Source organism: Nicotiana sylvestris, chromosome 11 (genome assembly GCF_000393655.2).
Source record: "Nicotiana sylvestris chromosome 11, ASM39365v2, whole genome shotgun sequence".
NCBI lineage: Eukaryota > Viridiplantae > Streptophyta > Magnoliopsida > Solanales > Solanaceae > Nicotiana > Nicotiana sylvestris.
In genome coordinates this window covers 23,003,816-23,017,628 of record NC_091067.1, presented here as the reverse complement: position 1 = coordinate 23,017,628, position 13,813 = coordinate 23,003,816, and the positions used below count along the sequence as shown (strand labels likewise).

The window sequence follows — 13,813 nt, the reverse complement described above, 5'->3', positions numbered from 1 at the left end:
ATTTAAATCCTTTGGGGATCGTCATATAAGTATAGTCAAATAAGTCATTTAAATAGATTTTAGATGCATATCAACTTTTCATGTCATGCTAGACATATAAGATAAATAAAAGTGATTGCACACACCGTTGACTTTATTCTTTCAAGTGTTTGAATTGCAGGTCCAAAATCACATGCCTTTCATATGAAACCAATTCTACTTGAATTGTTTCTCTAGACTTAAGATCCTCATATATACTTAGCGTTATCATATATGTCGTCGACAAACATTTTATATCGGTTCCAACCTCCTTATTTTTCATAAAGACATAACATAGAGATCTCTTCATTCATATATTCAGGTACCTGAATCTCTCATGAGACTTTATAAAGTGTTATGTCATGTGATCTCCTAGATCACTTGCCTCCTTATTATGATTATTTGGTCATCTTTTTTATCAAGTATTTTATTTGAAACCGATTTGTCTATACGCTTTTAGCGTACCATAGACTTTATCCTTCTAGGATTTATTCTAATATGAACATTACAGTGAGAATATAGTTATTTTCTTTGGGTTAGCAAATGCGTCTAGCACGCTTTGCAATATATTGCAAATGAATTATCTTTTTATGAACTTCAAGTTCATATTACCTTTTCGAGGATCGAGATGTATATATAATAATTCACTCCATGTAACTTTTTCTCAATTGTTTATCATGTCTCTCCCTCATGTTAGAAAAACTAACTTGCTTCCTCAACTTTGAGAACCCATCTTTATGTGTTATGGTATTAATTAAAATATACACTGCACATCAATAATAATAAGATGGAATTATTTGGTTCCTGACCCTGAACCACTTGTGAGGGGAGAAGATAGAATTATCAGCTCAGTTAGTTAGAGCTTCGTGCTAATAACATGAAATAAAACAATAAAAGTAGAAGAACAATAATAATAAGATGGAATTATTTGGTTCCTGACCCTGAACCACTTGTGAACTGATAAGATGGATTTATCAGCTCAGTTGGTTAGAGCTTCGTGCTGATAACGTGAAATAAAACAATAAAAGTAGAAAAACAATATTGTAGAGAAAAAGAGAGGGAAATTCTTATTGAATTTTGGGATGCGTTACAATGGAATAGAACCCTCTATTTATAGGGAGAGGGTGACTTAGCCACCAAATAATAAACCCTAAAATATCTCTTAATATAGATATTCACCATAAATAAAATTCTATTTATAACACTTTTCAAAAAAATATTTTTCAGAAAAAAAAAATACTTTTTTCCATCTCACGTGCTATTAAGGATAAAGGGTAAACGAAAAATAGAAGAAAATATTTTTTTAACCAGGTTGCTTCTTTTTATGCGACCTACTGTTTAATTTCATCCGTGAAATCCCAGATTCCCCTCAAAATCTTCTGATTCCAGGTTTTGAGATATGAATAAGATATATAACAAGGTTTCCATTTTTTTAAATACAGGTTTTGCTCAATTTGAATTGAAAGTTTCCATTTTTTTTCTCTTCAAAATCCGAACAGGTTTTTGTTGATTATTTTTTGTCCCTATTGGGATTTAAACCTCCAAATTAATCGACCATTAGGTCACACCCTAGGGTGTGCTGCTAAAAATCCTTACTCGAATTATTATAAAGAACCTTGAAAAAAATTTATTATATGTTGGTTTATCACTTACTAAATTGGGCATGAGATTGTATTTTTTTTTTTTACAGAAATATCTTGTTATTGTACAGAAAGCTTTGTGATTTGAGACTTAATTCACTGAACAATACATATCGTACTTAATGGAGAAAGAGGAGAAAAAAGGCATTTATTCCACTCGACTGTTTGAAAAGGATTGCAGTAAGACAACTGAAAATTTCTAACTGCAAAATATCAGTTGTAAGAAAGCTGACACGTGGATGCCCATTTCTTTCCTCCCTTAATGACAATCTTTTGTATGATAGTTATAATTAGCATTTTCCAGTAAATAACACTAATGTTTGGTTAAGATTAGCATTTTCCAGTAGTTAATGACAATGTTTTGTTGAAGAAAGCATATCCTTGTTTTGGTCAAGTCCACAATGTTAAGTGTAGCACTAGAACTAAAATAAGATACTTTCCTCAGCTCAGGCATATTCAGGATTGATATTTATTGGTTTTAACAGCGTTCTCAAGTTAATATAGTAGCTAATAACCGGATCAATGGTATGAGTTCCAAGCTAAACATTCTTAATACATTGAGTGAATTTCTTAATATAAATAGGGTCTAAGCAAAAGTAACTGAGTTAACGAGAATCATAAGCTAATACATTAGCTGCTGCAAAATATATTTGGAGAAAATGAAACAGTAATTGACAACGATTGATATTTTGAGACATCCATTGAAAAGTTTCAGACTTTTTCTTTCTCTTTTCTGTAAAGGTACAGGTTTCAAAAGACATCCCTACAACATTCAAGTTTACTTCACATTCTCCACTTGGCTGAAATAACTTGAGGACCAACTCTCAGATATTCAGTCAAAAAGAACAAAACAATTTGGAAATCATCATTCTTTAGTAAAAGCTAAAAAGAACTACAAAAGGGCCATCACCAAAGGCAATTGTTCACCTCCAACTAAACTATGATTTCCAGATTACTGATGCAAAAACACCCTCTACCAAATTTACACCACCATCCAAAAATTCAACATTATCGGTGAACTGATGCAGCCCTGCTAAACAAACTCTACATTATCTAAATTCAGATTTCTATGACTACACTGGCTAATCTAGAAGCTTCTCCTTCCAAGAAAATTGTAATGAAGGAACATATGCAGTACATTCACCCGTCTTTTCAAGGAAAACTGCCAGCATGTGGACGAGGTAACTACCTCTGCGGTTGATCTGAATTTGCAGCACCTGAAGTGCTTGGCCCAGCACCATTTTCAGCTGGTGGCAAGGTTCCCCATTTGCCTTCAGATTCAAGCGGCTCAAGTACAATAACAGCACCATCGCTTAGTCCCAATGCAAACTGATTCGGATCAGATGGATGTGCAGCAATAACAAGTGGATGCATCCTTGAACTACAAAATAAAATTCCCAAATTAATTAAATGAAAATGAGAAAAATATGCAGAAATAAGGCTGCATCATCGCCAGAATTTCGAACAACCAAAGAAAAGGAGTAAATAACCAGGTAACTGACTCACTCACCTTGGATTGCTGGGAAGGTAGGAAGTAGGATTGATCCGACATCTCCATCGCAATGTTGACGCACTGAGAACACCTACACTTGCATCTTCAAAACTAACAAATATAGATTGGCTATCACAAGAATATGTTGCATGTGTAATTGGACCACTCGCTTCTCTAGGGACCCACTGTTCGAGGGAAAAAATCCATTGTCAGACTGAAACTAAGCAGAAATAACAAAATGAAACACAACACAATAAAGAATACTAAGTACAAATGTCCACATATACTCTGATACTCGGACCACTGCGTCTCAAGCTACGTCTATCCGTATCTTAAACTTGGGATTGGGAAGGGTTAAAGAAGGGAATTTATACCTGCTTGAGGCACTCCAGTTTAGAAGCTTCAAATATGGCTATCTGCGTTTCATGTACTACCAACAATTGTGTCTGGTCCTGGTGAAATTGTACACGAGTATCTGCTTGAGGAGCAGCTGCTCTCCCAGCAGGAATCTGCAAGTATTTGCTTGTTTGCTTCTCCCAAGCATCAGTGCTCCAAACGCACAGCTGTAGAAATAGGGGCACCTTATGAGGTAACCGTTACTCAAAAGAAAACATTACAACTTCACCAAGCTCTTATAAAGAAAAGGATTGTAAAAGCTTATGATATGATTGTGGTGAAGTAGGTCCATGTACCAAAACAAGCACCATCAGGTTATTCCTTTAGTTGGAGAATATCAAAAAAAAGAAATCCCTCTCTAACACAATTCACATGGTATTAGAGCATGTAGAGTTGTAGAGGTCTTAGTTCAATTCTCACCGCCAAATATCAACAAAATATTTCGTGCTTGGTCCAAAAAAAAAAAAAAAAGGACAAGCATGCACGTGAGGAGGTAAAGAGGCCACAATATTCAACACTTCCCTCTCCCAATTAGAACTCAACTGGTCAACCTCCAACTGGTACCAGTTTCCGTCATTTTCCTAGTATGATGAGGGCAGAACATATAGAATTGCTTTTACCAACCAAAAGTATATCCATTTAAAAACTTTTTTACCTGAGAATCTGCTCCTGCAGATATAAGCACATTGAGAGAATGCGAAAAAGCAAGCCCAGTTATTCTTTTCTGATGTCCTTTCAGCTTTGTCTTTACCTACACAATTGGATCATAGATAATGTCAACAGATTTCAAGTAAATGGTGAATTAGTGCAATTCCAACAATCATAAAATGGTATAACAATTGAGAATAGCTTCAACCTCGTCAACCCGGACATTGTATATTTGGATAGAGGAGTCATCCATGCCTATGGCAATAACATTATTATCTTGAGGATGAAAAGCCAAAAAGGTTGCCGCGGGTGGAGCAGGCATAAATGTTGTCATAGTCTGCATTTGCAACAGAAGCGATAGAAGTTAAGTGAAAAGCAAACAGATGGCAAAACAAGAAAAAAGTAAAATCATTATATTAAGAGAGAGAGAGAGAGAGAGAGAGAGAGAGAGAGAGAGAGAAGAAGAAGAAGAAGAAGAGAGCAGCTGGTCAGAAAAGGAAAAACTTAAAACAGATTTCTTTCAGCCCTAGAATGGAACTCATTCCACAATTCTGTATATAATATTTATGCACCTAATTCCAGATTTATGGCCTATTAGTCTGATTGCGGCTAAAGCTAGAGTACAATTGCAAGCTGCTCGAAGTTTCTTTTACTCTTTTATCCCATATGCTTACTTGAGGACAGCTTAGAATCAGCACACTTCTTAATTACACCTATACCCGAAAATAAAATAAAAGATGTGGGTTTTCACCTTAAATGTCATCATATTAAACAATGATATTTTCCCTCCAGAAGCTGACATCACATAAGAGTCGTTCTTTGAGAGAGCAAAACATGGAACAGCGTCTTCAGGATTTGTGTCAGTAATATCATTTGTCATCAGCGTCCCATTTGAAGGTTGCCAAAGTTGTGGAACAATACTTGCATTAGCCTATACAAAAATAGCACAATGAGCTGCAATGATACATATTAGCAAAAGAGAGTCTTATAAAAATCAATACCTTCCCCGTCGGGTTTCGCTCATTTCTGGGCCATTTCCAAAGTTTGTGAACGGCATTGGAAGCTAATGCAAGTATAGCTAATCCTGAATTTGTATATATTAACCTTGAAATCTGAAATATAAGATAAAGGGAGCGAATCAAATTAAAAAAAAAACAAAAAAACTTTTTTCAGCTTAAACGGAAAATGACACTAGTCTTTGCAGATCAAGAAAATGTGCAACCTCATGTTGCCAAAATTTGGGTTGTATAGCTTCCAGAAATTGTAAACACAAGGATGAATAACAATTTCCATAACTCATAAAGAAGTTGTTCAGTGGAAAAACTTGGTTCATGGTTTAGGTAAGAAACAACCCATACCCTGGTCGCTGTTAAATTGTCTGGAAGCTTCAAGGATCTGCACTGCGATGGTTCATTAATTTCAGTCGGTTTCCAGATTCTAGATTTATCAACAGTCTCTTCTGCAGCTCTTGGCCTTACATCAGCTAAGTTGCGATTTTCACCATTCTACCAAGAAGTTAAAATAAAGGGGCTGATCAGCAAATGGTCAGAAGTCCCCCAAAAAAAAAAAAAGTATGAACTGCACTGTAAAATCTCCATTTAATTAGAAATGAGTCACTAACCATGGAAACCATGGATGTCATTGGCACTCCTCGATCTACGAAGCTTGCGGCAACAGAAGTGCTAGGAGGCCCAAAACTTCCCATTGTGGGGGGCTGCATAATTTTTTAAAAGGGTAAGTTACATGTAAGGCATTTTATTTACAGCTCAATATTTCACAGTAACATTTTCTACATCAGAAAACAAGGAAAGGAAAAGCATCAAGTCCATCCACCTTCACCACAGAAGCAGAGGCTACTCTAGAAGCATCAAATTGGCGATTTTCCATGGATCTTAAAAGCCTAAGACCATCTGCATTTGCTAAAATTTTTATCCCATTGTCACTTGTCGAAACAGCCAACAATATTCCTTCCTTGTTAAATCGGAGGCAAGGAGAAGCCTGGGAATATGAGGTAAAAAAATGTTTTAGGTAAAGAGACAGGGTTGGGTTGTTAAAAAATTGGTCAACTGAAATTTACCGGTATGCCACCCTCAGCTTCAGTACTTGTCAGCATGTTTATATTGTCCATGTCCCAAAATTTTATCATGAACTCATCACCAGCTGCCAAAAATCTATTTTTAGTAGTGTCAAATTGCACCACCCCACCAGCACGCTTCCCTAGACCAATAAATGTACGCCTTACAGCTCCTTCACTTTCATTCCATTCAACAAGATATGATTCTCCTTCTTTATTAGTCCCACATGAGAATAACCTGCAAACCGACATTTCATAATACCACAAACTTTAGCCAAGCGAAATTAAAAAAATTGCATCATGCACAGTTATGGAACTCATTGTGATATGCAAACCTTGTTCCGTCGGCACTATAAGCCATTGTGGTTGATGAATGACCTGGTGCATCATAGTCAACTCTCGAACCCATGTTATCGTACAACCATGCCTTTATTTTCCCGTCAATTGCAGTTGAGAAAATAAACTGAGGGGGGAGAAAAGGAAGGAAGAGAAGACCGAAAAACGTTAGATAAATACTATCAATAAAGACATAATTCACTCCCAGGAAAAAAGTAGAGTTCAAAGCAAGACATCTTTTAAATTTTCTAAGTAAACTAGATCTTCACAGAAAAAAGAAGCATTTTCTGATTCATACACTTGCTAAGCTGCCTCACAACTTTTTATTACTCGTTAATGCTGTTGTGCATACCAAGACCAGAAAACTTGTGCCTTCAAACCATATATAAAGGAAGAACCAGTGCCAGAAAGAGAAAACTAAGAAATTATCAAACAAGTTACGATCAGTTTTCCAGTGATAAAAAGGAGGAGCATGGTTAACCTGAATATTTTCTTTGTGATGTGGACATATTGAATAGACTGGTGCCTCATGGCCCTCAAATGTATATTGCTTAGCCCCTGACACCGCATCCCATACCTGCAAACAAGAAACAATTGATCTACATCACAGAAATACAGTGCTCATAAACAATGGATGAAGTCCAACCCTTACAATCTAAGTCAAAGCACATAACATATCAAACCTTAATAAGCCTGTCATCTCCACAGGTAACAATACAAATCTGTTTGTTAGGATAGGAAAAAGCAAGATCATTGACGCTTCCTGAATGAGCCTCAATCTGCACATAAGGCCAGTCAAGGTTCGTATTCTTTTAGAAGAAGAAAGGAAGAGGTTAAAATTCAAAAGGATTAGAAAAAGCGCAGACCTCAAGGTGGTTTCTAAGATCATCGCCACCGTGATAAGAGTAGATGTGCACAATGTGCTTAGAGTATGCAACACCTAATGAAGAATCAACAGAGAGCAAAAAAGTTCAGGCTGGTTATGGCAGTTGGGTCAATTTGTTAGCTTTCAGCAGTATGAACTACTACACCAATCGTTATCATTCACAGAAAACTTAAAATTCCAATACTTAAGTTCAACAAAGCATCTGGACGACATACCAAACAAAGTGCCGTCAGGACTCCACATTACACGATTAACTGATGCAGAGTACTCACTTGCCAAAGATGCCTGGTTATTAGATTATAAATTGGTAACTATGAGATTTATAAACCATCCACACGTGTAAAAACAAACGTGAATGCAATTAATAAAGTTTCACACATACCTGTAAAGCCACTGAGCATTGCCCAAGATCCCAAACCTTGAAACTTCTATGAGAAATCCTCTCCCTACCGCCCAATTCCCAAATCATAATCTCTCCAGTGCCAGTACCAACTGAAAATGAAGAACCATCAGTAGTGAGCCAAAACAAAATGTACAACTGCTGTAACATAAAAATGGATCTGAAAAATGAATTCAAAATGAAGAAAATGAATTAAAGAATCACTTTCACTTGTGTAAAGACTAACCAAGAAGCAGAATTTGCTGCACTGGATGGAAATCCATGCTCTTGACAGCTGAACCCTGATTTAGAGTCATGACAGAAGCCTTGGGCAAATCATCTGATGAATACGAACTTTGTGCATGGCTTTGGCCAGAGTACCCACCAGGCAAAATATTGATAGGCATATTATTTACCTGTAATCAATTTGAGTAAATCAATGTTTCTCATAATATATGAAAGCATCAAACCACAAAGAACTTCCTACTCAAAGCTCCACGCATAGGTATAATAAGCAACATTGTCATAAAGCGACAAATAGATCAAACAAATATGAGCATACTTGCAAGCCAGAGTTTCTAATGTCACATCTCAGTTACATACATATTAATGTGTAAGCAAATCAAGATAATGATACCGTACTTCATCTGATACACCAAAAGGTCTTGATCTCTTTAACATGTGCTCCGAGTCAGCTGTTTGATAGTCCACTGTTGGGTTATTCGTAGGAGTCCTAGGACGCTTTAGCATAGCTGCTGCTAAATTATTAGCAAATAGAGCGAGTATCAGTTTATGGCTGACTAACTATTTACAAGGGAGGTTGGAGGAGAGAAATCAGTATATCAGATTTGCAAATACACTCCACTACATTTGTCAAAGAATCAGTGGTCGCACAAGAATTGACGGCCTCATTAGAATCATTTCAAGCGGTGATATATGTATAATACCTGCATTATTTGGAGTGGTGAAACCTATTGGTCCAGCAGAAGCAGAAGGATGAGAAACTTGAGGAGGATTAGTCATCCACCCAGCAAGAGCGTTTGGCAGAGGACCAGGTGCTTGCTGAAAAGGCTGAAGGAACACACTTCAATCTTCCATCAGTCATAATTTACAACGAAATTTAGCTAGTTCGTGTTTCTACTTACATTTACACCATGAGCACCAAGAGGTGGAAAAACCCCGGGCTTTGGAACACCTCCCATGAGCGGATGAGTAACAGGGGATGGAGCCCGTGCACCATTTGGCTGTGACGGACCGCAAGAATGGTCCACAAATAAGGTCTTTATGTCAGGATTAGGCTTCGGGCTCTTACAAAGCTGATGCTGCCAGTTCAAACTGCAAGAATATGTCTGCCAGTTCAAGCTGATGCGCCTATGTGTAAGCCAACTACACTAGAAAAGAAGATAAAAAAAAAAAAAGAACCAAAACCGAATAGAATTTAAAAGGCAAATGTCTTCCATAAATAAACCTCTGGTTGATTAATGTCCGCAGCCTTGCGTTCTTCAAGGTGGGAAAGTTCAGCTTATCACGAAACAGGGGATTTGCTTCTATCAATTTTTTGAGTTCCAGAAGCATTATACTCCTAGCAGACTTAGTATCTCCGTATTTAGATAATTGCTCATTATCCCTGCAAGTTATTGCAGACAAATCGAAAACCATCCAAAATAGTGATAAAGAAGCCATTTAGGAGAACGGACAAAATAGATACGGGGACCAAGATAGCAATCTAGTAAGCCAAGTGTTTCCATTACCTAAAGTTGTCAAGAGTCAGAAGTTGCGTAATTTCTTTGAAAAGGTCTTCATTAAAAGCCGAAAACACCTTCAAGTCCTTAATTAGGATATCAACAGCTTTAGGACGGTCGTTCCTACAAGAAATTAAAAACGGAAAAACCATATAAAACTGTCGGACATTTCAAGATAATCAAACACATACAAGCATAAACAAATCAAAAAAATCAAACCCACCTATCTAGGGCTTCTAGGTACTTTTGCTTTCGAATCTCGAAGAATATTTTCATGGAGTATCTATTATCGTCAACCTTGGTGAAACCTGATAAGTACTTCTCCACTTCATCCCATTCTCCATTCGCCACCATTTCGTCAAAATACCTCATGTTAAAGAAAAACCCTGATTCTTGCTCCAATCTTCAGCACGAAAGAAAGAAAACGAATTAAGCAAATTAACCACCAGACAAAACCACAACAACCACAATTATAATCATAAATTTTTATCGTTTAGTGGATCAGAAAATGGTATACAAACGAATCAATTCAGCTAACTTCTCATTCAACCCACAATTTCACTACACTTTTAGATCCCCCAAACCACAATTACAATCATAAATAAAAACAACTCAGACCATTTCTAATTTCTATCTCCCACATTTCTATAGCAGCCAAATAGACACAATTAAAGAGAAAAATCACCAAAAAATTCAAAAGAAAAAAAAACATATTCTAATTAATTGAATTCAAACAAAAAAACCCTACTTGTGAACAGCATCTTTGAATTTCTCCTCATCAAGGAACTGAAGTATCAAAAACACCAGCTCTCTGCTCAGAGAAGACATCTCACTCACCTGCAAAAACAAAAAAATCCACAAAATTCAACTTCAACCCACCAAAATTAAAACAATTCCAAATTCACCCCCAAAAAATCCAATCAAAAATCAAATTTCTTTACAGATCAATTCATCAAATTAAACTTACCGAAAACCTAAAACACACACATATAACATATATCTATAGCTAGTTATACATATACATATAGATATATACGTGCATGTGTTAAATTAAAAAAGTTGTATGTATAGATACAGATATACATATATAGAGAGAGAAAGTGATGAAGATGTATGTATACCTTGGAATGAATGAGTGAGAGAGAGTAAAACAGACGAAAGGAACAGATCGAAGGGTTTTTTGTGTTTAGAGAGAGAAACAAAAGGCAAAATACTAACTCTTTTTCTTTTTGTTTACTGTGCAGTTTTCTCTCTCTATAAAAATACCCCTTTTATTTTTTTAAGGAAGAGAGAAAGAAACCGAGTGGGTGTGGGTGTTAGGGCGAGCGTGGAAGAGACATATAAATAGGGGAAGGGATGTGATAAGTGGAGTTGAATTTGAGCAAAATGGTGATACGCTAAGCCGCTTATTAATAGCTTATCGGTGATACGCTGTTGTCCCTATGAGAGATTTAAGGATAAGTACTTCGGCTTATATAGACGTGTTTAATACGTCTCTAAACGAGGGCTTTTCTATATTCGGCAGAAAATGCGGGGATTTCGAAGAGGTTGCTATATGGAGTCGTGGGAATGATTCGGTGTTGCCGCCCTCATTGTGGTGTTTCAATGGACTTGCGATGTTTTGCAAGTGTGTTTGATTCTTTTTTTTTTAATTCTTGTCCGGTGTCTCGTATCAGCACTAAATTTAATTAAATGTGGCTTTGCGCCAACATGTCACGGCATTAGAGGGCAAACGAGTCATATTCATAGCTCGAAGTTAAGACCTCTTGTTTGTTAAGAATAAAAGAGTATTTACCACTCTACCACATTCCTTATTAAATTATGTTTGGTACCAACGGAAAATATTTTACTAAAAGAACTTATGTTTTAAAATATTTTTTGTTGTTTGGTTTGAGAATGACAAATATTTATTAATGACCAATAATATTAGCAAATTAAATAGTTTCAGTAGTGAGACGATATTACCAATAAAGAAAATAGTTCCAGTAAAGAAAATATTTTTCGCCTTATTTGGTAGAAAATATTTTCCTTGAAACCAATCAGAAATAATTTATTTAAAAGGAAAATTTCGTTATATTGATAAAACGGCTTTTCTTTTTGGTGACAGTTTTTTTTTCTCCTCTTTTTAACTTTCTTGATGAGTTGCCGAGTTGGGAAGCGAAGAAGAAAATAGATCCAAAACATGACCCCAAAAAATGCTATTAAAAAAAATTAAATAAAAACCAACTTTTATTGTTAGTTGACACGACGCACGATCTTGACTGTTTTAGATAGGGACAGATTATTTCCTTTTACTTTAGTATTGTGTATTTTGATATCAAATTTTATTTTTTCGAGGAAAATATAATTTAATTAACATTTTTTTGTAATGTGAGATGAAAACATTTTTTTGATACCATTAATTACGAAGATCTATTTATGGCATACACCTAAGATCTGACTATATCAAAATCTGTGTAACTTAATTAATATAATGTCTTAGAGATTTCTGTAATCTAATATAAATGTAATAACAGCTCTACATTCCTGAAAAGGAGAGATCTAGGAGGAGATTATATTGCAAATTCAACAGAACATTTTGCTTTGGCTTTTTCCATAATTTAATTTTCTTCCATTTTTGTATTAAAAAAAAAATAGGAACGTCATAAAAGCAAATTATGAAAATATTAGGATCACTTACTAGATAAAGAAAAATGAGAATCAAATCATATTCATTAGTCTACCATTTCATAAAACAGTAAATAATTTATTCGCACCCAATATCATATCAAATTATAATAATTCATTATGTTAAATTATTAATTAAGGTAAGAATGTCTATTAATCAACTATGGTTTTAGCGATAACCGTGAAGACGTTATGTCATATGCTCATTGGGTTGGTGTAAATATCTTGTGTGATAATTTAATTTTCCTGATAAAACTTCATAAAAATAGCGACATTTGTGATTTGAATTTCGTATTATAGCTATAACCATGTCGTGGATTCTAGAAATCTTTTATCTCGTTAGAACAATAATAGCCCATTTGGCCAAGCTTTTAAAATCGGCTTATTTTGAGAAGTGCTTTTCTCAAAAGTACTTTTAAAAAAAATGCTTTTGGTGAGAAGTAGTTTGTGTTTGGCTAATTAATTAAAAATCACTTTTGAGCAGTAATTAGTGTTTAGCCAAGCTTTTGAAAACTGGTTCTAAGTGTATTTTTCTCAAAAGTGTTTCTCAGAAAAGTGCTTTTGGAGAGAAGCTATTTTTTTCTGCTTCTCCAAAACTGTTTCTGTTTCTCCTCAAAAGCACTTTTTTTCTTTCCAAAAGCTTTGGCCAAACACCTCAACTTTTGGCCCAAAAAAAGCTTGGTCAAACAGGCTATAAGTCATGTTTCTGGATAACATTTATTTCTTGGTAATATTTTCATTCAACATGTTGAAAATTGAAATATATTTTTAGTACTAGAATTTGTGGACTTAAATTTATTGGAATATAACTTTTACTTTTGGCAGCTAAATCTCTTTTTAGTATTAAATTTTTAATGGTTACAGGGAATTTACCAAACACTAACAAAATAATAACAAGTGCACATAGCTAGCTAACTATCCAGATTAATGTTTCGGACAGCACCAAACATACTTCAACATTTATTCTCGTTACAATAATTTTAAATAAAAACATTATATTTAAAATCATTTATTATCAGAAGCCAGTGGTATATAATGAAAAGCTACTTACATATATGTGTGTAATTTAATTATATAATTATTATAATGAAAAAAAATACTAAAAAGGAAAATACTTTTTGCCGAATAAATATTGTAATCTACCTGAGATTTGTTTTAACAATAGATTCTGGTCAAAGTTCTAATTTTAGGAGGAGAAAATCTTAGTATTCAATAAAGCCTTATCATTGTTGTAAGCCAGCTGTTGTAGATGACATAAAAGTTATTTGCAAATTATTATAATTTGATTACATAATTACAAGGGAAAAGAAAAGTAACGTATTCATTCCTAATGAGTGAATGTCTTGCTCATTAATCAAGTCAAAATACTATATTATGTTATAAAATAAAGACCGTAAAGTAAAGACAAGTATAAAGAGAAATTGATATATTATTCGAATTCAAACTGATGTACATAATGAACTGAAATCTATTCTATTTATAGAAGAAAGGAAGTTGTTGTGTAAGCTGCTACTGTAAGCTGCTGTGTAAGTTAT

General features: G+C 34.9%; 1 protein-coding gene across 2 annotated transcripts; it reads right to left on the bottom strand.

Moving 5' to 3' along the window:
- Nucleotides 1-2,359: 2,359 nt before the first annotated feature.
- On the bottom strand, nt 2,360-10,926 carry LOC104248778 (topless-related protein 4-like). 2 transcript variants are annotated; one of them, XM_009805104.2, is made up of 26 exons: nt 10,733-10,926; nt 10,360-10,448; nt 9,835-10,014; nt 9,621-9,734; nt 9,338-9,496; nt 9,015-9,204; nt 8,817-8,940; nt 8,512-8,627; nt 8,117-8,285; nt 7,873-7,982; nt 7,706-7,775; nt 7,471-7,544; nt 7,288-7,383; nt 7,086-7,181; nt 6,604-6,731; nt 6,272-6,506; nt 6,028-6,192; nt 5,816-5,908; nt 5,553-5,699; nt 5,196-5,306; nt 4,946-5,125; nt 4,403-4,531; nt 4,202-4,297; nt 3,525-3,713; nt 3,169-3,335; nt 2,360-3,039 (listed from the first exon to the last, which is right to left on the bottom strand). In XM_009805104.2, exons 2-26 carry the CDS (start codon nt 10,437-10,439, stop codon nt 2,844-2,846), a joined length of 3,414 nt encoding a protein of 1,137 aa, XP_009803406.1. In that variant the 5' UTR covers nt 10,440-10,448; nt 10,733-10,926; the 3' UTR covers nt 2,360-2,843. The 2 variants fall into 2 exon arrangements, with proteins under 2 accessions (XP_009803406.1, XP_070018505.1); XM_070162404.1 differs by having other exon boundaries at nt 8,512-8,624.
- Nucleotides 10,927-13,813: the final 2,887 nt, after the last annotated feature.

What these genes read in the sequence shown, in the direction of transcription:
- LOC104248778 (XM_009805104.2), bottom strand. Translation starts at nt 10,439, where the DNA reads ATGTCTTCTCTGAGCAGAGAGCTGGTGTTTTTGATACTTCAGTTCCTT. An exon ending in TTCAAAGATGCTGTTCACAA is followed by an intron (nt 10,015 to 10,359) that starts GTAGGGTTTTTT and finishes TTCGTGCTGAAG; the next exon opens with ATTGGAGCAAGAATCAGGGT. An exon ending in TCCTGACGGCACTTTGTTTG is followed by an intron (nt 7,545 to 7,705) that starts GTATGTCGTCCA and finishes ATTCTTCATTAG; the next exon opens with GTGTTGCATACTCTAAGCAC.